The 24,129-nt window shown below is 47.5% G+C and overlaps 1 protein-coding gene across 4 annotated transcripts in view; it reads right to left on the minus strand.

The window, feature by feature from the left end:
• Positions 1-24,129, minus strand: part of LARP1 (La ribonucleoprotein 1, translational regulator) — a 938,019-nt gene that overhangs the window by 33,283 nt on the left and 880,607 nt on the right. For 2 of the 4 annotated variants that reach the window (XM_085617634.1, XM_085617636.1), the window contains exon 17: positions 21,002-21,111. In XM_085617634.1, the coding sequence (XP_085473760.1) occupies positions 21,002-21,111 (110 nt within the window). Of the gene's footprint in view, positions 1-20,989; positions 21,112-24,129 lie in introns of all 4 variants that reach the window. The other 2 variants (XM_085617633.1, XM_085617635.1) reach the window with 1 other exon arrangement.

A 24,129-nucleotide genomic window follows, 5' to 3' on the forward strand; every position in this document is an offset into this window, starting at 1 on the left:
AGTTGCTCTTGCTTGAATGATTGAGCAAGAATTGTTGTTTGTACTTCCGGCTTAAAGCCTGAAATACGTAGCCATGCGGGGCGTCTAAGTAGTATGCTTGTGTTGGACGCCCTAGAGGCAGTGTCCGCTGCCTCTAGTGCACATTTGATTGATGCATTAGATATGAGTTTTCCCTCTTGGATGAGGTCATTGGCCTGGGATTTGTACTGATCTGGCAGGTGTTCTAACTGATCATAATGAGCCCTATCATATCGGGCTAATAGGGCTTGTGTGTTGGCAATACGCCAATGGTTAGCAGCTTGTTTTGCCCGAGGACTCTAATAGCTTGGACTCTTTGTCTGGGGGAGGTGTGTCTCCTGTTTGGGAGTTAGCCCGCTTTCTTGCGTTTGAAACGACTAAAGAGTCTAGAGGGAGCTGTGTTTTAATGACCTAGGTGGTCATCAGGAGGGGAGGGTTTGGAGGGGTATGTAGTGGGATCAGGAATATCAGGTAAAGGGTAAGCCCAGTCATCTAAGGGTGCCGTATCCGGGAGTGTGAAAGGATCATTGGGGTCATCCGGATCCCCCCCCTCCCCCTAAGTCATCATCCTCCTGTGGAGGTGGTGTATGTGAATGAGATGGTAGAGGAGGAGGAGATAGGGGCAGAGGGGGTGGGATGAGAGGTGATATAGGAGAGGAAGGACGAATGGGTGAGGTGGCGAAGTCCTTCTTCTTTATGGGAGCTGGAGGAGGTGGTGTGTCCAGCTTCCTTTTCTTGTATGGCACAGCGGTGACATGTCCGGTTTTTGGATTGATATAAATCCTTTTTTGCGTGGGATCCGGGCAAAAAAGTTCTTCATAGTCCGAAAGTGGCTTTGGTGCCGACTTTTTCGGTTCCGATCTATGTTTTGGATGATCGGTGGAGTCTTTGTGGACTTTTTTTTGGTACCGACGATGGTTTCGGTGCCGAAGAACTTTTCGGTGCCGGTGGAGATTTCGGCCTCGATGGTTTCGGAGCCTGCTTCGGTGCAGAGGTGTTGAGTCTTCGGTGCCGAAGGTATTGTGGGCACAACATGTGGTTTGCTCGAGCCCGACCCACCTGTAGGCTTATATTTCTTCGGAGCCTGGGCCCGAGGGCGGGGCTTCTGAAGAAGATTTTCGGTCGCGACTGGGGCCAGCTGGCGGAGTCTTGACCAATGTCTTTTTTGGGGGGGTTGGGGAAGGGGCACTGGTACTCACTCGTTGCCCCGGAGTGATGAGGTCATCAGAATCGTCCGCCTCGGATACGATTTGGAGGTCTTCGGAATAGTCTTCTGGGACATCCTGGGCAAAGATGTCCTCTGGTTCTGGAGCTGGTCTGGCCATGATATGGCGTCGAGCTCTTCGGTCCCGGATGGTTTTCTTGGAACGGAATGCGGCGCAGGCTGGACAGCTGGATTCGTTATGTTCCGGCGAGAGGCACAGGTTGCAGACCTCGTGGTGGTCACTGTGGGGGAACTTTGCTCCACATTGGGGGCATTTTTTAAAAGGTGCCCTTCCCATGAGCCGTATCCGAACCCAATGGCGGAAAAAAACAATCTGAGGATGGAGTGGATGCCCATGCGCACTGTTGTCCAGAGGAGGAGTCACCTATCTCGTGACCAAAAGGCTTCTTCCAAAGACAACAACAACCTGCAATCATCCGAGCCCAACACCAGATGGCGATCTTATCCTAAGTGTGTGATCTGCAGCTCATATGCCTCGAACAGTTCTTCCTCTTCTGTAGTCGCTTTCGGCGAGGATTTTTTTTCGGGTCTGAGTGAGGTTTGGTTTCTGCTCCGGAGCCTTGGGAGATGGTTTTGGGTCCTTCGGCTTGGATGTGAAGACGGAAATCTTCTACGTTCCGAAAGCTTCGGAGACGATGCCTTTCTTTCGGCGCAGAGGTCTTTTTGGGAGTAGGCTGCGCTCCCGTCTTCAGTGCCAAAGGCGTCTGCGGGACACTGATATGCAGCTTGCTCGGTCCCGAGCCGCCGGAAGCCTTGTCCTTTATCTTCAGAGCCGGGCCCTTGGGTGGGGCTTCTGATGCTTGTTTTCGGTTGCGACTGGGGCCAGCAGGCGAAGTCTTGACCAGAGCCGCCTTTTTTTGAGGTGGGGTTGGGGCAGTTGTACTCACTCAACCTGAAGTGATGTGGTCGTCTGAGTCAGTCATCTGCTTCAGACAGGATTTCGAGATCCTCAGAATCCTCCTCCAGGACATCGGGGCCTTCATCGAAGATGTCTACCGGTGCCGGAGCTGCTCGCTGCCCCATGATGTGTTGGGCCCGGCGATCATGGATAGTCTTTTTGGCTCGAAAGGAGGCGCAGGCCTGGCAATTATTCTCATCGTGCTCTGGCGAAAGACACAGGTTACAGATCTTGTGGTGGTCACTGTGTGGGTATTTAGCTCCACACTGGGGCATTTTTTAAATGGTGTCCTTTCCATGAGCCGTAGGCCCGAATGGTGTCGATCGGCCCAGCAGCCCGCGTCGAGGACTGGAATCGAATATTTGAGGAGCGCATCGAAGATCACGCAATCGGGAACGTTACTGTCGAGTTTATGATGGTTTGTGCGTCGAAAAGGTTTGGAGAATATGGTGCCGAACCGGAGCGCATAAGTTATATCCGAACCCGATGGCGGAAAAAAAACAATCTGAGGATGGAATAGATGCTCATGCGCACTATCGTCCAAGGGAGGAGTCACCTATCTCTTGACTACAAAAGACTTCTTCCAAGACAACAACAAGGTGCAAGCATCCGAGCCCAACACCAGATGGCGATCTATGCTACAGTATGAATTCTGCAGCTCATATGCCTCGAACACATGTTTACCATCAAGAGAGATGAAATAACCACTAAAAAAGCAACCTTCCACAAATGTGTGTAGTATGTCAGCCTTGTGGGTTAGTTAAGAGGAAGACATTGATATAGAGAACCACATTCAATTTCCTAACTGGACGAAACGATTACTAAAACCCTTCAGGAAACCTTTAATCATTGGAATAGCGAAGAAAGGTGCCAGAGAAAGAAGCTTACATTAAGCAGTGATGGCAGCCAAATGCACTCTATTAGAAGAGAACTGTAAACCAGACTGTGCAATTAATTTAAGTTAAGTACTGCCCGTTCCTGGGGTGTTCTCGGGATCACATGTTTGCTGATGTGCCAGGAACAAATCCTCTTCCACTTGGAATGCATTCTAGTACCATGTGGAAGGATGCTTTACCTCTCAGAATGCAAACTATTTTCTCAGGAGCCATGTCACTTTCACCCCTGTATTATTAGAAAGTCCTGGGAGACTAGCAGTCTCATTACTCTGTATTGTACTATTTCCACCAAATCAAGAGTGCCAGGTCTGTCTGGCCAATGTTTTGACTACAAGTATCACTGCCATCCAGGATTGTCAGTCTGTACTTGGTAAGGACTAGAGTTATTAGCGGTACAGGTAGAATAGCATATGGAAAGGTTATTAACCAATATATTGTAAGAAAGTGCCCTCTTTTTGCATGGTTGCCTCCACTTTTTGCTAAACTGCTGATGTGCTTTGACTGAGTGTCCCATGTCCTCCTGCCAATCAGGTGCCCAGGGCTCATGTTCTTTCCCTAAAACTGCATTGAAGACCAAACCCAATTGTCCACAGGTCAGTCCCTGGTAAATGGTACCACAGGTAACCATGGCACTGTGACCAGGAAAGGCCTCTAAGGGCTGCAGCACTTATTGTGCCACCCTTGGATGCCCTGCATCTTTACACACACAGTGCCTTTGCAGGTGCCGTGTTTTGGTGCAGAACAAAGTGAAAACTCGACATGGAGCACATCACTGTGTACCATGCCCACTGCCCTGGAATAGATCAGTCACCCCTCTAGCTGGATGTACTATACCAGTGGTGAGGGTACAGGTGCATGAGCCCTGTACCCCTACAATGTCTACGTCCATTCTTAGACATTGTAAGTGCTGTCATTAAGAGTATATGGTGCTGGGAGTTTGTCATTACAAATTCCACAGTACCATAATGGCTGCACTGAAAACTGATAAGTTTGGTATCAAACCTCTCAGCACATTAAACCCACACTGATGCCAGTGTGGGATTTAATGAAAAATGCACACAGAGGGCATTTCGGGAATGCCCCCTGAAAACTAACCCATCTCAAGTGTCCAGGCTGAGTTGGTGCTTTCAGCTGCCACCAGACATGTTTAGGGACCCCTGGGTTGAGAGCCTGCTGCTCTCGGGGGGCCTGAAACAATGCACATCCTGGGACAAGGTGCCATGCCTCCTCCCCCAGGATTGGCAGGGTCTACAAAGGGGAAGCTTCAAAGGCTTGCCACCTTTGTGAGCTTCCCCAGGCCTTTTGCTGCTTCCAGCTTACCTGTGCCAGGCTCGTTTGGTTCTAGGAAATAAAATAAAGAATATTTGCATACAAAACCAATTGGTCTGAAGTTTAGTCTGAGTGTGTGATATCATTTGCTAATTGAATGTGTACAAAAAAATGCTTAACACTACCCTCTGATAAAATTACTGCTCGACCACACTAACACAAATATAGTTAGGTGCTATCGATTTTTACCTCTGCCTACCTTTGGGGTTCCACTGGACTGTGCACACTATACCTCATTCTGGTATAGTATATACAGAGTAAGGCTGTATCGGAGGGTAGTGTTAAGCATTTGTTGTACACACTCAATCAGCAAATGATATCACACACTCAAAGACTGAACTTCAGACCAATTGGTTTTGTATGAAAATATTATTTTAGTCATTTTATTTTCTAGAACCAAGCAAGCCATGCACAGGTAAGCAATCCATACATTGCAGTAGTAATGCAGTTTCCCATAAGTTTGAATTGCAATTGTATATGCACTTTGGTTTGATTACAGTTGAGCTACTGGTAATGCAATGCTTGATATACTGTACATATTAGTTTGTATAGGCTTTTTAGTAGAATGTCAAGTAGATTACTTTACAGATTACTTTTCTTACACAGTGTTCTATACCTGGATACTACACTGGGACATTTCCTGTAAATGCACAAGTAAAAGTGTTTATTTGGTTACAGTTTTAAAAACGTTTATAGATTTTCCAACTCCACACTTACAAACGTTTACGTAGAAAAACAGTCAATGTTATCCTATGGAGGAAAATAGTGTTATTGGTTAGCAGGTAAGTACTATGCTGTGGGAGTTGGTATTCTGGGGTTAGACTCAGGGGTTCCCCAGGTTCAAGGATGCACTCCTGTTACACCCTCAGCGGCACTAGAGCAGCTGGGTGCAGAGTGATCAGGCCCAATGTTCTCCAATGGGGGATAGGGAGCCTCTGGCTGGTGGCTGCTGACGAGCAGGCCACTGGGTTGTGGGAGCAAAGCTCCTGAACTTAAGCTCCGGGCAAATGGGGGTTCAAGATCGCACCAAAGGTACACCCTCAGCAGCACTAGGGTGGCCAGGTGCAGGTTTGTCATCGGGTGTCCTGTGACTTTCAATGGAGTCTCTCTGGTTTGCAAACACACTGCAGGCTTGGGGATGAAGGTCTTTTGGGTGCGAGCACCAATTTGAAGAGGTAAGTTGGGATGCTAGGGGTTGGTTACACACCATCGGTTGGGCCACCCAAAGCCGTGCAGCGTCAGGTGCAGGGGTGTCTTTTAGGGTCGGATATTCTTACCAGCTCCGGGTCGGGCGATCTTCCGGATTGAGGCTGCAGGCATCGGCTGGAGGCAGGTCAGGATCACTGGATCTCAGGGCAGTATAGCCAGGGAGACCTCTTCGTGGTGTTGGGCCACTCTAACTCGGGCTGTGGGCATCGGGTGCAGAGATGTGCAGACTCGCAGATGCTGCCGGAACTGGAGTCAGTGGGTGAACAAATCCGGTGTTCACGGGTGACGGAGTCTTTTCTTTGGAAGGCAGGGCAGGTCCTCGGGGTTCTTGAGGTTGCTGGCTGCAAGACACACCGGAGATTTGCATCTGCAGGTTTGAGATGGGGACAGGCTGGTAGGGCTGGGGCCAAGTCAGTGGGCATCCTCCTCTTCTTAGCTTCGACAGGGTTGTTCAGTCCTTTTCTTCTTGTAGTTTGTCTGAGGAGGCAAGGTTCAGGGGTGCCTCTAAATACTGGATGGATTTAGGGGCGTTACAGGTAAGTAAATGGTTGGGACCAATGGGTCCCTTCCTTGGGGTGGGTACACCACCTATTATGCCACCCTCCAGTGGGAGGGGGGCATATGCCTCAATCTGGTTGGCTGCCCCCCCGGCCCCCCATCTGCAAGATGGCAGTGTGAGAAAGTGGCTCTGTATATACTGTTCCCTAATAGGTACAGGGTGTACAGAGTCCACAGTCCCCCAGAGGCTGATAGAGGTCAAAGTTAGGTATGACCTTACTCTCAAAAGTGGTAGCTTGGTCGAGCAGTAAGGCAGTACCAGAGGACAGTGTAAAGCATTTATTGTACACACTCAGTCAGCAAATGGTTTCACACACTCAATAACTGAACTCTAGGCCAATGGTTTATATATATAAAATATATGCTTGTTTTATTTTTAGAACCACAAAGGAGGTAAAAATACACTCTCAGAATGAGAGGTTGAATATAAATACTTTTGTCTTAAGCAATAAATTTGTGTAAACAGTCACAGTTGGTTGCAATAAACAATCCTATTTCCTAAACATAACAATGCATTGAGCTCAATGGTAAATTCAGGTTATTTGTAATAAATTACTTTTCAGATTACTTTTGGAATTCCAGGTCTGGCTCCTAGATCCAGCCTTGGGTCAGTATTCAGAATCAAGTGATGAAAGTCGACTTAACTGTAATGATTTTTAAATAATATTTAGCTATTTCAAAAGTTAGCACTTAGAAAATATTTCAAAGAAAACATTCAATGGATCTCTATGGCAAGAAATTCAAATTGCAGGTAGAGTACTTTTTTAAAAGAATATTTCAAATTTGCAAAAATAGACACTTAGAAGACATTTCACAGAAAAGCAGACAATGGTTTCCTATGGGAGAAAAATGAGTTAGAGGTAAGTATAGTTGTGGACACTTTTCAGAGTCAGGGCTGGGCACCAAGATCCAGCACTGGGAGTTCACCTAGGAGCAGGTGAGTAAATTCGTTTTTGTCACTTGGCTGATTTTTGGTGAATTTTTGCAGTTTTGAAAAGTTCACACCTAGAAGATTTTTGAAGAAAAAGCCAGTCAATGTTGCCCTATGAGGAAAATGAAGTTAGCGGTTTAAGGGTAAGTACTCGACTGGCAGAGTTGAAATTCCGGGCATGGACTAAGGGGTCCCCCAGTGTCAGGTAGGTACAGTTGGTTCACCCTCAGCGGTTTCAGGACGGCCGGGTGCAGAGAGAGTTAGGCCCAATGTTATCCTATGAGGGATAGGGGGGCCTTGGTTGGTGGCTGCTGTCTGTCAAGCCACGCGGCTGTGGGAGCTGGGCTCCTGGTCACTTATTCAGGGCAAGTGGGGAAGTAGGTTAGTGTAGAGAGTGCACTGCCAGGGCCACTCGGGCGGCTGGGTGCAGGGTGCTTTTGAGCCCTCGGGCGCTCAATGGAAATCAATGGGAATGTTCCGGTTTGGAAAAAGGCTGCAGGCTCGGGGACGAGGAGGTTTCAGGTGCCACCACCACTTCGAGAGGTAAGTTGGGTAGTTGTAGGTTAGGTGGGTACCCCGGGATTGGGCACAGAGGGCCGCAGGGCGCCGGGTGCAGGGGTGCCTTTTGACGTCGGGAATCTTACCCTCTGGTTGATCGCGGTTGGGGTGGCACTCGGTTCTGAGGCTGCAGGCTTCCTCCGGGATGTCGAGGGGGGTCCTTGGGTGCCGGACTCGGGGTCACAGTCGCCGTGGGGTCGTCCTCAGGGTCTTGGTACACTCCGGCACTGGCCAGGCTTGGCTGGTGCAGTGTGTTGGGTCCGCGGTTCCGGGCTGCTGCCAGGGGTTAAAAATAGGTTTCTTGAGTAGAACCTCTACTCATGGGAGTCCCAGGGGCTTAGAGCCAAAAGGTAGCCAGGTCCTCCGGGGTTGGTGAGGTTGCTGGCCACGAGAGATGCCGCGCTGGTGCAGGTTCGAGAGTCGACAGGCCGGTAGGGCTGGGGCCAAAGCAGTTGGTGTCTTCTTCTCTTTTTAGCAGTTGCAGGGCAGGTCCTTGTTCTTCTTGCTCTTCTTGTAGTCTTCTATCTGGAATCTGAGAAAGGAAGGTTCAGGGTGCCCCTAAATACTAGATTTAGGGGCGTTACAGGTAGGTGAAGGCCAGGGACCAATGGGTCCTTGTCCTGGGGTGTGTACACCCCCTATCCTGCCTCTCTCCTGTGGGAGGGGGGCAGTAGCCTAATCCTGATAGGGTAGGGCCTCCCATCTTCAAGATGGCGAGAGCCCGGAGATGTGCTTCACCTCGCCTCCCCCACCTGAGGGGTGGGGTGGGCAAGCTGGCACATCCCCTGTCCTGGTATGGGGTTTCCGGCCAAGCTTCCCGCCAGAGTGGGGGGTTGCAGTGGCCTGGGGAAACTCCAAATGGCGGCCTGCCTTTGAAGCTTCTCTTTGCTCATCCTGGGGGAGGAGATTTCTCACCTCACCCATGATGTGCATTGTTGCAGGCCCGGGAGAGCAGGGGCTCTCCCACCCAGGGGTCCAGCAACGTGTCTGCTGTGTGGCAGCCTGGGCAGCCTCAGAGCAGACGTGGATTGTAAGTTAGCTGTAAGGGGGCATCTCTAAGATGCCCTCTGGGGTGCTTAGTACATTAAATCCTACACTGGCATCAGTGTGGGTTCAATGTGCTGAGAAGTTTGATACCAAACTTCCCAGGCTTCAGTGTTGCCAATATGGTGCTGTGGAGCTCGTGTTTGACAAGCTCTCAGCACCATGTACTCTTAAATGACAGCACTGCATTTAAAGTGCCCAGGAATGGACCCGGGTACTGTAGGGGCACGGGGCTCCTGCTCCTGTGCCCACACCATAGGCGTAATGCACCCAGCCAGAGGGGTGGCTGACATATGCCTTGGCAGTGTAGGTGATGGGCATGGCACACAGAGATGTGTGCCATGTCGACTCTTTGTTTTGTCCTGCACCCAGACACTCAGCCTGCAAGGGCAGTGTGTGTGTAAGGGTACAGGGCCTCTGAGGGTGGCACAATGAGTGCTGCAGCCCTTAGAGGCCTTCCCTGGCCACAAGGCCCTGGGTACCTAGGGTACCATTTACCAGGGGCTGACATGTGGCTAGGGTTTGCCAATTTGGAGTTTGTGTGGTTTAAGGAAGGAACATAGGCCCTGGGCACCTGATTGGCAGGAACCCAGGGTACACCCAATCGAAGTACATTCAGCAATTTAGCAAAAAGTGGGGGCATACCATGCAAGAAAGATGGCACTTTCTCACAGGCAGGGACAGAATTGTGCTTCATCTCGCCTCCCCCAAGTGAGCAGGGTTGGCAAGGGTGGGCACACCTCCCTTCCTCACTTGGTTTTCCCACCGGTTCTCCTGCCCAAAGTGGGAGTCAGAACCCATGGGGACCAGTTGCTGGAAGCAGCCAAAGGCCTGGGGAAGCCCACAAAGGCAGCAAGTCTTTAAAGCTTTGTGAGAAAGTGCCATCTTTCTTGCATGGTATGCCCTCACTTTTTGGTGAATTGCTGATGTACTTTGACTGAGTATGCCCTGGGCTCCTGCCAATCAGGTGCCCAGGGCCTGTGTTCCTTCCCTAAAACTGCATTGAAGCCTAAACCCAGTTGGCATCTCTGGCCACATGTCAGCCCCCTGGTAAATGGTACCATAGGTACCCAGGGCACTGTGACCAGAGAAGGCCCCCAAGGGCTGCAGCACTTATTGTGCCACCCTTAGGGGCCCTGTACCCTGACAGACACACACTGCCTTTGCAGGCTGAGTGTCTTGGTGCAGAACACAACAGAGTTAACATGGCACACATCCCTGTGTGCCATGCCCACAAACACACTGCCCTAGCATACCTCAGTCACCCCTCTAGCTGGGTGCACTATGCCAGTGGTGAGGGTACAGGAGCATGAGCCCTATACCCCTACAGTACCCAGGTCCAGTCCTGGGCACTGTAAGTGTAGTGCGGCCATTAAGAGTATATGGTGATGGGAAATAGTCATCACGAACTCCACAGCACCATGATGGCGGCACTGAAGACTGAAGTTTGGTATCAAACTTCTCAGCACATTAAACCCACACTGATGCCAGTGTGGGATTTAATGTAAGATGCACGACAGAGGTCATCTTAAAGATGCCCCCTGAACCTAACCAACAACCAGAGTCCTGCTTGAGAGGCTGCCACCCAGCAGAAATGTTGCTGGACCCCTGGGTAGAGAGCCATCCGCTCTCGTGGGTCTGCAACAATGCACATCCTGGGCGAGGTGCTAGGTCCCCTCCCAAGGATGAGCAGGGGAAGCTTCAAAGGCATGTCGCCTTTGTGAGCTTCTCCAGGGCACTTGCTGTACTCAGCAACTGTCCCCCACCGGTTCAGACCTCCACCCTGGTGGGAAGATCGGTGGGAAAACCCAAGTGAGGAAAGGGGGTGTGCCAGCATCTGCCAACCCCACCCCTCAGGTAGGGGAGGTGAGGTGAAGCACAACTCCGGGCTCTCGCCATGTTGAGGATGGGGAGCCCTACCCAATCAGGAGTAGGCTCCTGCCCCCCTCCCACTGGAGAGTGGCAGGCTAGGGGGTGTACCCACCCCAGGGAAGGGACCCATTGGTCCCTGACCTCTACCTACCTGTAACGCCCCTAAATTTAGAATTTAGGGGCACCCTGAACCTACCTTCCTCAGATCCCGAATCCGAAAGAAGAACAAGAAAGAAGACCTGCCGTGCAGCTGCTAACAAGGACGACACCAACTGACTTGGCCCCAGCCCTACAGGCCTGTCGACCCTCGAACCTGCTCCTGCTAAATCCCGGCGTCTCCAGTGGTCTGCAACCTCGTAAACCCCGGAGGACCTGACTGCCTCGCTCATCTACTAAGACTGGGACTCCCACGAGCAATGGTCCTGCTAAAAAACAAGCAACAACCCCTGGTGCCAGCCAGGAACCGTGAATCCAGCACACACTGCACCCGCCGAGCCCGGCCTGGGTGAACAAAGAACCCGAGGACGCCCCCCCCAGCGACTGTGACCAAGAATACAGCATCCAAGGACCCTCCTCGATGCTCCGGACGACACCTGCAGCCTCAGAACCAGGGACCCCTCCAACCATGACCAGCAAAGGGTAAGATTTCCCGACGTGAAAAGACACCCCTGCACCCGTTGCCCTGCGGGACCCTGTGCCCAGCTCCTGGGTGCCTACCTAACCTGCAGCTTCCCAACTTACCTCTCAAAGTGGTGGTCGCACCTGAAGAATCTCCATCCTGAGCTTGCAGCCTTTGTTCATCTTGCAGCTTCTCCATTGAAATACATTGAACGCCCCGACGGCTCAAAAGCACCCTGCACCCAGCCGCCCGAGTGCACCTGGAAGTGCAACATCTATCCTATCTTACTTCCCCACTTGCCCTGTGTGAGTGACCAGGAGCCCAGCTCCCACAGCCGCGTGGCCTGCCTGCTAGCAGCCACCACCAAGGGCCCCCTGCCCGCAATAGGCTAACATTGGGCCTAACTCTCTCTGCACCCGGGTGCCCCTGTGCCGCTGAGGATGTAACAAATGTACCTACCTGACCCTGGGAGACCCCCGAGTCTAAGCCCAGAACCTTAACTTTGCCAGTCGAGTACTTACCTGAAAGCCGATAACCTACATTTTCTCCATAGGGTAACATTGACTGGTTTCACTTGGAAATTCTTCTAAGTTTCGAGTTTTGAAACTTTAAAATATTCACTAAATATCAGCCGATCAACAAAGACGAAATTACTCACCTGTTATCAGGAGAGATCCCCTACAAAGCTATTACAACTGATTTTCCGATAACCAAACTTTCCTCCATAGTATAACATTGCCTGGTTTTTGCCAAAAATTCTTGTGTCGATTTTTGAAACATATAAATATTCCTTAAAAATCGCCTGTGTAACAAAAACGATTTCTTTCAACTGTTTACAGAAAATGCACCAGGGTTGAATCCAGGATCCAACACAGAGTAAGAAAATCATAAGCAAAGTAATTGAAATTGCATTTACTTAAAACTTCCCATTGAGCTCAATGTTATAGTTGTGTTTAACTTGTGTTGCCTATTACAACTGTAACTATTGCATTTAAAAGTCTATTGCTTATTGAAAGTATACAACTACAGCATTTTATTCTGAGAAAGTATTTTGATACCTATTGTTGGTTCTAAAATAAAACTATATATTTTTATATACAATTGACCTAGAGTTCAGTTCTTGAGTGTGTGAGACCGTTTGCTGACTGATTGTGTACAACAAATGCTTTACACTGTCCTCTGATACTGCCTTACTGCTCGACCACGCTACCACTTTAGAGAGTAAGGTTGTATCTAACTTTAGCCTCTGCCAAACCTCTGGGGACTGTGGACTCTGCGCACAATGAATCTTACTTTGGTGCAGTATAAACAGAGCCACTTTCTTACAAGCTTCCCCTTCATGGACCCTGCCCATCCAGTGGGAGGAGGCTTGGCACCTCATCCTAGGATATGCATTGCTTCAGGCCCAGAGAGCAGCAGGCTCTCGACCCTGGTTCCAGAAACATGTCTAGTGGTGGTAGCTGGTCCCAACCTTTTATCTACCTGTAACGTCCCTACATCTAGTATTTAGGGGCACCCCTGAACCTTGCTTCCTCAGACCAGAAGAAACTACAAGAAAAGAAGAAGGACCGAACAGCCGTGCCGAAGCTAACAAGAGGAAGATGCCCACTGACTTGGTCCCAGCTCTACTGGCCTGTCTCCACCTCGAGCCTGCTCCTGCAAAATCCCTGTGTGTCCTGCAGCGAGCAACCTCGAAAACCCCAGAGGACCTGCCTGCCTTCAACCGCAAAGACGGTCTCCTGTGAACACTGGATTTGTTAATCTCCAACCTCTGGCTCCGGCCGGACACCGCAAATCTGCACCACTCTGCACCTGCAGTCCACGGCCCGAGCGGGCAAACACAACGAGGTGGTCTCCCCGGCGATCCTACCCAGATTCGGCGATCCATGACCTGTCTAAAATCTCCAGCAGAAGCCTGCAGCCTAAATCCGGAAGTTACCCCCCCAAACTCAACCAGGAGCTGGTAAGAAGATCCGACCCTAAAAGGCACCCCACGGCCTTGGGTGGCCCAACCGACGGTGCATAACCAACCCCCAACATCCTAATTTACGTAAGTGGTGGTCGCGCCGAGAAGACTTTCATCCCCAAGCCTGCAGTGCCTTTGCAAACCGGAGGTTCCCCATTGCAAACAGGGCAACCACTGTCGAAACAGCACCCTGCACCCGGCCGTCTTAGTGCCGCTGAGGGTGCACCTTTGGCGCTACTTTGTTTCCCCATTTGCCCTGAGCTAAAGTCCAGGAGCTTTGCTCCCACAACCAAGTGGCCTGCTTGTCAGCAGCCTCCAACCGGAGGCCCCCTATCCCCCAGTGGATAACATTGGGCCTCAGCACTTTGCACCCGGCTGCCCTAGTGCCGCTGAGGGCGTAACAAGAGTGCATCCCTGACCCTAGGGGACCCGAGTGTGGAGTTTGAAAACCTAAAGAAATTCTTTAAAATTGCACTAACAAAAGCGATTTTACTTACCGGTTTACAGGAAATGTCAGTGTAGTATCCAGGTATACTACATTGTGTAAGAAAAGTAATCTCAAAAGTAACTTACCTGTAATTTTACTGAAAATCCTATACAAAGTATATGTACTGTATTTACAAAGCATTGCATTTCTCAGAAACATTACTGAAACAAAGAGCATTTACTATTACCATCTAAACTGTATTACAACTGTATATATTACAACTGTATATTTACTGCAAAGTATGTATCACTTACGTGTCAGACTTGCTTGGTTCTAGAAAATAAAATAACCAAAGGAATATTTTCATAGAAAAACAATTGGTCTGAAGTTGTTTTAGAGTGTGTGAATTCATTTGCTGACCGTGTGTACAACAAATGCATAACACTGTCCTCCGATACTGCCTTCCTGCTCGACCACACTACCACAAATAGACAGTAACGTGCTATCTAACTTTGCCTCTGCCTACCTTTGGGGTTCCACTGGACTGTGCACACTATACCTCAATTTGGTATAGTATATACAGAGCCAGCTTCTTACAATCATCTCCATATTCCTTCTCAAAATCATCCTCTTGGCACTTAACATGCAGCTGGGATGGGCTACTCGCGTAGCCAAAGGGTCAGTCATCCTCTTCTTCAGAAGCCTGCTCTTCTAACGGGTGAGAAGGCAACAGAGGTGTAACCTTGCTGGGTGAGGAAATTTCTGATCTTGTCCCAGCCTTTTCTGTTTATTCAGGTGTTCTTTCCATCAACAGCCCAGTCGACGAAACCGCCGCGATCGTTGGAGAAGCAGATATCAGCAGTGATTTGGAAACCATAAGCGACAGTATGCCATAGATGTCGTCCTTACCATAGTCGTCGCTGTCGACATAGCCATGAGCGTTGTCGACTTCTTCATAGCCGTCGTTACCCGAGACATCGTCAATGGTATAGTCGTCGACAGTTTAGTTTGACAGTGACAAAGTCTTCAACAACGGAGTCAACGCGGCCGTAGAGGTACTCACCTTCTAATTAGATGTCTTCGATTGACGGTCCGGTAAATGATGGAGCTTGTCAACTGCTTTTCTTCAGGAGGCACAGAAGGCTTTTTGAAAGATTGCCTGCCTTGAGGGGGGTGCATTAGAAGGCTCAGAACTCTCCTTTGTTGGTTGTTTGTCCCCCGAAGAATGTCCCTTTCTTCCCTTTTCATGTTTGTGAGGAGATTGAGGGACTGCGCCCATGAGAGGTCTTTTTAAGGGCCTTTTTTGGCCGCTCACCAGAAGAATGGGTGTGAGGTGATCTTCCCCTCTTATGGGACATCCTGGATGAAGAAGAGGATGCCTCACCACTGTCCTCACTCAAAATCACTTCCTTTCTGACTGACTTTATGGAGCCATATAAGAGGCACCCCTCACGATCCCTAAAGGTTTTATTAGAAAAGGTAAGAACATACCTTACACTCCTTTGCCTTATAGTTGGGATATAGGCAGTAAATCTAGTCTATGTGGGGGTCGTCTGTAAGGAGCCTTTTCTTACAGCAGGTGGCACATGCTCTAAAAAGACTTTCTCCTTATCTGAAATGGTTATGCCAGAATCTGTAAGGGCAGCACTGAACCTGGTCCTGCAGGAGTAAAATGCTCATCTGAAAGAAAAAAATGTATCCAAATTCACTGAAGTAAAAGAAAACTAAGCAGCGCTCAGAGGAGACTCCCTAGCACAACGTGCAGTAGAAAATCTGAGGGTCTAAGGTTCTCTCAGGAGTGTTCGAGGGTGAAAGGTCCAGATTGGTTCACAAATTAAATTACTTTTGGTGTTTTACAAAACAATAGAGATGTTACAAAACTGAAAAGGGCCTAGGCCTGGTTTGTGCTTTGGATTTGTTTAGCATTGCTATTTCGATGTACCGGAGACTCCCATCTCGACGACTGGGAATGATTAAAGCATGTGAATCTATGAAAGTTTTAATACTGAAGTAATTATAGGTACTCTGACCAACACATTTAATCTTCTGCTGACATATTTTGGCCCACAATGAAAGGTCTATAAAAGGTCCTGGGCATTCTTCAGGGCAATTGAGTTACAAGATCTCTACATAGCTGGTGAGCACATTTGTATGCTAGTGAAAGTAGTACTTCTTACCTACACCATGCGGAAATGAAATCCCCCAAATCTTTTGCAGACCGAGGAGATTTGGCTTAGGTTTCTTGCAGGGAATGAAGTGACTCCCTTCATGAATGAAGCGGGTTGTATTATATGGTGTGGTTCTGTGATCTCACCATGTAATACACAGCCAACCCCTTAAGGACCAGTTGTTTGGTTTGTTAAACCTTTAGCTTATCCTATGTAGCTGTGGCTCTGAAGAGTTAGACCTACACAAAGGAACAAGTGTAATGCACTTAATCAGAACCAAAACAATTGAAGAAAATAAACCACTTGTTACTTAACCACAAACAAGCACAGGCAAATTCAATGAATGTGACACTTAGAAACTGTTTAAGTGGTTCCTTTGGGCAACCAACCCTGGCAGGGGGGCAGTCAGGGAGTCAGGCAAGGCCCTCAGAACAGTTACCTCCAAAAGAAAAGTAATGTTCACTCAGTTCCAGGTGCTGTAATCTCCTTGCCACGGGCTCCTATGGAAGTGGTCCTGATCCTAGGCATACATGATGAAGATGCTCAAGGATGCCGTGGATGTGGTGTAGTCAACTGGAATCTTCCTGTGGCTATTCCTCAGTCCGTGGGCTCGGTCAGGTGGTTCTGGCCACTGGTGTCGACATCCCTTGAAATTCTCTTGGGCCTGACAGAAGTCCAGTGCCACCGGCCTACCAGTTGCCTAGTTTCGCAGTCACAGTGGATTCCTTATTTGGATGATAACTGGTCTTCTGGGCGTCCAAGCTGCACTCCAATGACTCACATTCTGCAGACTCCGGGGCACCTTTTGAGTGGCAGGTTTGGTGGTGCATGGCGACAAGGAGCAGCAATCTGGAGATCTGAGCTGCCGATTTGCCCGAGCAGACTTTCAGCTGTTGCAGCCTTATGCTACGCACAGGTCGTCAGTCAATTGGCCCTCAGTCTATTGGGCTCAGGAGTCTACTTCTCCATGAGCAGGACACAGCAGGCACAGTCCCCTCCCCTTTGCTAGCCACCAGGTTCAACAGATGCAGTCCAAAAAGATGCAGCCTCTGTTCGCCGGGTCCTTGGTGCAGCAGGACAGTCCTTTGGTTCTCTTCTCCAGTCCAACGAGATCTGACCTCTAGGTGACAGGGGCGCCCTTTTTATAGGCAGAAAAAGCCTTCGTTAGGTTGCGGTCAGTAGCCAATGGGATACTAGGTTCCCTTCCTCATGATGACCACTTTCTGCGAAGTGTGGCATCTGGCTATGCTACAATTCCTCATCCTGCCCACAAGGCAAACCCCCTCTTGGCATGTAGAGCTCCTCAGCCCAACTCAGAGGTGTGGGAACCAAGAGGGCTACATGTCCCTGAAAAACTGGGTTGACAACTGGCTTCTCCTTTATCCCCACTGCTGGCCTGTGCCTAAACAATAGAGCAGCTCCTCCCTAAAGTGTTTCTCATTTCCTCTTCAAAAGTGACTTCTCCTTTGAAGCTCATCATTTGGACCAGCACCTATGTGATTTCCTGCCAGGGAGAGTTAACACCTCTCTCCCATGCATCCTTCTATTTTGCCCTTTCCAGAACGGCTGAAAGCAGTCTCAGGGACAGACCTCATGTGCAACCATAAACAGGCACAGAAGAATTTGGGCAACAGCGTGGCAACTTTGTAAAAGTTGCACACAACAAGTTACATCAATTTCGACTCTGGCATCAAGTTGGGCTTCATAGAACGAGTAGTTTGATACCTTGCAGTACCAACTTTGGCAGTCCCAGTCAGAAATTAGAAGGGCTGCTGTGGTAACCAGTAACTTTGCACTCACTATTGGGGCTACTAGCCTTTTCCACAGTAAAGATAATGGCGGACTTTTACTGTTGGAAGCATGTAAAAACATGTTCCAGTTGTTAATACACAGCACCCTGCCTTAGGGCTTGATAGGCCTACTTCAAGGGTGGCTTACATTCATTAACCAGCATTTACAATGCAACGGTCTCGGCATTGTTAAAGTTAGAGCTATTGGCATTGCTCGTGACATTATTTTTGTTTATGTTTTTAAAACATTTAAAGAAACGGCATTGTTATTTACAATGTCAATAGCTTAATCACTCTCAAAAGCGAGATTTATTATGCGAGCATTATTTGGGAAGTTTGGCAAATCCATAATTATGAGGAAAACGCTGCAGCATCGCAAAATGCCAGTGGCCCAGACTAATATGCATGATTAGTATGTGGATTCCATGCCCATTCCATCTTTGTCCTCTCTGCTGAAACTGCTGTCTGAAGTGTCAAATTTTATTAATACTAAACAAAAATCGCACTACCGTGCCAGGGCCAGACTTGGCGTTGATAATGATTGTTTGAAAAGGGAACTTTGAAAGGATACGAACTTGACCTATTCTGGTTTCAAAATATAAGAGAACACTGTAGAGGCATGCGTCTACCGACTGTTATATATAATTTGGGATATATTTCTTAATCTGTCGAGTTCAGCCACTGCATGATTATATTGTTGTCTCTTTTTGAAACTCATGAGCAGTAACATTGTCGTGGTGTCACTAGGGCTTCAAGTGGATGCTTTTTCAATATTATATATAAGCCACAGTTACTGCAAATTTATCTTATGCAACTAACAACGATTGACAAAGCCAATAGTCCTAACTTGTTGTAGGTATCATGTTACTTGTTGTATCATTATGCCTGGATGCAATGACAAAAGAGACAGCAAAATACAAGTCGTATAGACCCCGCGCAACACCGCCCCCCACCCATTTGTTTGTATCCCACTTAAAGCCCTGGGTAGGATACTCAACAACAGGGCCGAACTGGAACCCCAAAGTAGGCCTGGCAATTATGTCGGACCAGCTGGAGGGTCATGGGGCAGGTTAACTGTGAAGCACTTTTGCTACAGGAAACGCCCGATGCCCGGGCAAGCCAGCCCGGCCCTGCTCAACAACCCCGTTCTCTCCCGCATTTACCTGTGATCAGGCGCTTCCCGGGCAGACACAAAGCCGCGCCTGAGCAGTTCACAGGTCTTTAAAAAGACCATTTGCATGTTAATGAGGCCTCGCTGTTGCTTCACCCCTTCTAAGAACCCCCGCAGCTCCACTCTGCCTAGATTCAGCCCCCCCCCCACCCCCGAAATCAGCGCCACTCTGCCTACTGTTTAAAGATTCAGCGTCCCCCCCCCATATTTTCGCTTATCCCCCCCCCCCGAACATTAACTAGCAAGTGATTTCGCTGGTCGCTTTTTCACAAGCTCTGAACTTTGGCAGTGATGTTTCCCCTTGATAGAGAAGTTTCAGTTTCTGTATTTGGATTCCATGCCCATTCCTTCTTTGTCCTCTCTGCTGAAACTGCTGTCTGAAGTGTCACATTTTATTAATTCTAAACAAAAATCGCACTACCGTGCCAGGGCCAGACTTGGCGTTGATAATGATTGTTTGAAAAGGGAACTTTGAAAGGATACGAACTTGCGAGTGCTTGCGGCCTGAAACAACAAGCGAAGTACCAGCAGCAACCCCAGAGGACCGAAGTTGCTGCGGGACCTGGAGAGCAAATTACCCGAGTCACCTCGAGGTGCAGGCATTCAACGCTGACTCTACAGCCTCGAACGGCCGAATGTAAAGCTATCGGCTGGGCCTGCCGATTCCGGACCCGGACTGCGGAGCTTGTCGGATCCGCACTGAAGTGCACTAGGGGACAGTGCGGGGACGTGCTGGTCCCGAGTCATGTAATAACCCGGACGGATTGGCCATTGCACTCGGAGGCTGTGGTGGAAGTACGCGGTTCGTCGCAAAATGGCGCAGAGTTGTAGCACCACAACATAAAAGGAAGTTAAGGAGGTCGAAGTACTGTTTGCCAGAGCGGAGACCATAGTCCAAGCACGGTTCATTGTGGCAGAGAAACCAGAGTTCTATAAAATAAATGTTCGTGAGGGAGGGGGTGGTTTTCGTAAAACGTGCCTGGCGCTCGGTAAAACAGCTTGAATTGTGTAACGATGACCCGCGAGCCGAGAGAGCGTGCACAAATGTTGATGTGAGAGACTGAAGACATTGAGAGTTAAAATCTGCAAGCGACAATTACTTTTATTTTCTTTGCTACATAAATGATCGAATTTAATGGAGGGCACCGAAAGACACCACCGCCTTTCTCCGAGGCACAGCAGAAATGCCTCGGATAAAGGGAGCGTCCTTTTCGGATTTGGGGGCGTGTTTTGCTGTTGTCTCCTCCCCGAGACTTCTCGCAAAAAACACGCCCCCCGATCCGAAAAGGACGGGGCATAATCGGAGTGACTGGACCTCTTCTCCAGTGGCTGGCCAGCATTTAAGAGGCCAGCCAATGGAGAACAGGAGAGAAGAGGGGCGGGTGCAAGCCCCTCTTCTTAAAGTCATTAAATCTCGCGAGCGAGACTGCGCAAGCGCAGCCATCGCTAGCCGAGACCTAAAAAGCAAGACTTCCGTTTGCTATTGCTTTAAATGGCAGAGTAGAGTTGGCAGTTTAAAAGTGCATTTCCTTACAACATGCTATAAAAAATCCCTTTCAAAGCTCGCTGAATTGTTCAGATGTTAACCTTTACGGTGGGCCCAATCATCAGTCAAAGAAGGAGTCTCCCATTGATAATAGCTGATCAATTAAAACAACAACAAAAACATGTGCAAAAGCTTTTGCTTAGGGCAAAAATGTAAGATCTAGAATATGCTCTTCAAGATTATGAATCAACATCCATCTAGGATTCAGAAAAGCAATAAAGAACTAGATAATCTCAAAATCATAACTCAAATGATTTACAAGCTACAAGTCATAATGGTTTGTATAGGCACTCAGTGAAGCTATCTAGTGTGCTTACCATGTCCCCCCATGCGTAAGATGCTACTATATGGCACCGACTGACACACAAGGGGCACATCTCCGGGCCTTATGCTCAGTCATAGGTAACATCTTCAACCACATGCACTAAAACCAGTACTTATTTGACCACAAGGACAGAAATTTGGGATCTTGCAATGGAGGAGGAAATCACTAGTGAAACAATAATAAAAAAGGAAGTGGTCGGACCTTTTAGGGACAAGCCAGTATGCAGATTCCCCATGTTGGATGCTAGTAAAAAGGCTCAACACCGTCAATAGTGAGAAAAAAAAACAGCCATTATTTACTATTTATCATAGTATATTAAGGCAGTGGTGTTTGTGCAAAACTATGGGTCTGAAGGATTTGCTTCTTCTCCCTAGCTAGGTCGAAATACTAACAGAATGATACACTTTTTTACTTCAATACTCTTCTGTTCAGAACTCACTTATGGTCTTACCAGCTTCATAATCTCGCATAGTCTCCTCCTGGAAATCACGGAATATATCCACTCTGAATTTTCTCTCCAGCCCATAACTATAATATCTAAAAAGGCACTCCAAGCCATACCTGTTGAGAGAAAAAGGCCACTAAATTATAAAGCATGCAGACCAGTGTGTAAGCCTTAAGGCAAATCTGCCTTTATGGATAAGAAAACAACTCAAAATCAGAAGAGGTACAATATTAATAAAGCTGCAACACCATCTTATTTACAGGCCTGGGTTATGCTGGGCTGGGTGCTGATGTCCGGGACACCAATGATATTGCCCTGGAACTGGATAAACAAGGTACTTATTGTAGAAACCTTACTTTATTTAGTGGTGCCCATGTAAGGGCACACCATGCAAGATGCTGATTGGTTTACAGGCCTTACTTTAATAATCTGAGGTGCTCTATTTGTGGTTGTGTGGCTTAGCAGCTTAGGCTCATCCTAGAGAAGTTTTAAGAATGTGCTGCACACACACACACACACACACACACACACACACACACACACACACACACACACACAGAGTCAATAAATGGTTCACACACTAAAGAGACCAGTTTATAAAAATAAGGATTACATTACTTACCCTGTAAGCATTTGTTCTTTTCATGTAGTGCTGTAGATTCAAATGCTTTGTACAAGTCTGCCATCTAGTGTTGGGCTTGGATGATTACAAGTTGTTTTGTTCCAAGACGTTTTCTTCGAGTCACAAGGCTGTGACCTCCTCTCAGGAATACTGTGCATAGTCATCAATGCCATTTTTAGATTGTTTTGCAGTGGGTAGGTGAGAATGTAAAGAATGCGGTGTATGTAAGCACTGAGATGGCAATTCGTTAGTATGAGATGAAGTTTATGAACTTCAACCTACACAAGAATTTGGAGAGGAGGGATGGCACATGTGAAATTACAGCACTACATGACAAGAACATATGCTTACAGGGTAAAAATCCGTCAGAGGCATGTGTGCTGTAGATACACATGCTTTGCATTGATTGTAACAAGTCCCTCTCCATAGGTAGTGGTTAACCTGTGGGGGTTGCAGTTGTCTGAGAGTTAAGTACTGCCTGATTGGCTTGCAAATACATCTAGCAATAGGAATCAATCCTGAAAAAGCCATAGAAGCTGCAATTTTTCTAGTGGAGTTTGCCTTTGGTGTAACCGGACAAAGTTGTTCAGCCTTTGCATAGCATGTTTATGCATTTAAATATCAATTGTTTAGTTTTTCTAAATGATTTTATTAATGCCCTTTGTAAAAAGTGTGTAATGTCCTTTCTGCAACTTTGTCAGGTTGTAGGAAAAACACAGGAAAATCAATGGCTTGGTTAATTTGAAAACTGTAAACTACTTTTGGTAGAAATGTAGGGTTAGTTCTAAGCACTAACCTATCCTTCTGTAGTTGAAAGAAAGTCTTTTCTAGGGTTAATGTCTGAATTTCACTCACTCTTGTAAGAAAAGTAATATCAATTAAAAAAGTCAAGTTTCCATGAAAGATATTTCAACTGACAAGAATGCAATGTTTCAAAAGGGGGACCCAATAATCTTGTTAGGTCAAAGTTTAAATTCCATGCTGGGGCAGGTGGAAGTCAAGGGGGAATTATTCTTTTAAGTCCCTCCATGAAAACATTTATAACAAGAATTTTAAACAAGGATGTATTGTCTATTTCGGAGATATGAGGCAATAGCTGCAAGATGTAATCTTATAAAAGTATCTGCTAATCCAGTAGTTTGTAAATGCAATAGGTATAAAATAAGTGTTTGTACTTTTGTTTGAAGAGGATTAACGTTTTCTTTGAGACAGAATATAAACTGCTTCTATTTTGCTGCATAACATTGCCTTGTAGTTGGTTTACAAGCTTCTTTAAGAATGTTCATACAGTCTTGAGGCACATTTAAGTATCCCAACTTTAAGACATCAGGAGCTAAATTGCAAGACTCATTTCTTTGGGATTGGGATATTTTAAAGTTCCATTGATCTGCGTGAGGAGGTCTGGGTTGAGGTGAATGTTATCGTGTGGAACCATGTGTAGTTCCATGAGTGTTCAGAACGTATAGTTTACATGTCGGTGTAGTTTTGCAGCTTGAAGACTTTCTGGATTCAACATGCTGTGTATTCCGCCATCTAGTGGTTGGGCCTGGAATTGTAGCCTTTCTTCTCTTTTGTTTTTTCCGTGGCCCAGGTGGGCGTTGACATACCACCATTTGGTTTCCTTCGTGACGTTGACGCGCTTCCTCCGGAAGCTCCCACCTTTGGTCTCCATCGTCGGATTCTTTTTTCTTGTCTTGCTTACTCTCTTTTTTTAACTTTTAAAGTATTTTTCCTGTTTTAATCCTCTTCCTCCTGTCTCATCTTTCTGGCAGAGGAGGGTGGGATCTCTAGTGAATCCAGAAAGTCTTCAAGCTGCAAAACTACACCGACAGGTAAGAAACTATACGTTTTGCAGCGTGAATCTTTCTGGATTCACTATGCCGTGCATAGACTTTGTAGCGGTTTGTCGTTATTGTGGTGGTTAGGTGGAAGATAAACTCTGGTTACTGAATAGGTGTTGTAAGACCTTCTGTCCCACTTTCGCTTCCTTGTTCATTTGAATACCTACACAGTAGTGCTTGGTGAACGTGTGCACTGAAGAACATGTTGCGGCTTGGCAAATGTCTTGAATAGGTGTGTTTGCTAGAAACGCAATTATTGCCCCTTTCTTCCTTGTTGAGTAAGCATCAGTTGTAACTGTTGTCCTGCTTGTTTGTGGCAGAGTTGTATGGTTTTTGCAATCCACCGTGCAATGGTTTTTTTGGTAACTGGTCGTCCCAAAAAACTGCTGGCAAAGGATACAAAGAACTGCTTTGTCTTTCTGCACTTGTTTGTCCTTTCTATATAGTGCATATCACTACCCTTCTGGTGTCCAGTGTGTGTAGCGCCCTTTCTGTGCTTGTGGTTGGTTTTTGGAAAAAACTTGGTATTTAAATTGTCTGATTGATGTGGAACTGTGACACCACCTTTGGCATGAAATGTGGGTCTGTTCTCATTACAATCCTATCATTGTGTATTTGTAGGTAGGGCTCCTGAAGTGTTAGTGCTCGCAATTCACTCACTCTTCGTAGCG

This window comes from Triturus cristatus, chromosome 7 (assembly GCF_964204655.1).
Source record: "Triturus cristatus chromosome 7, aTriCri1.1, whole genome shotgun sequence".
In the NCBI taxonomy this organism is placed as follows: domain Eukaryota; kingdom Metazoa; phylum Chordata; class Amphibia; order Caudata; family Salamandridae; genus Triturus; species Triturus cristatus.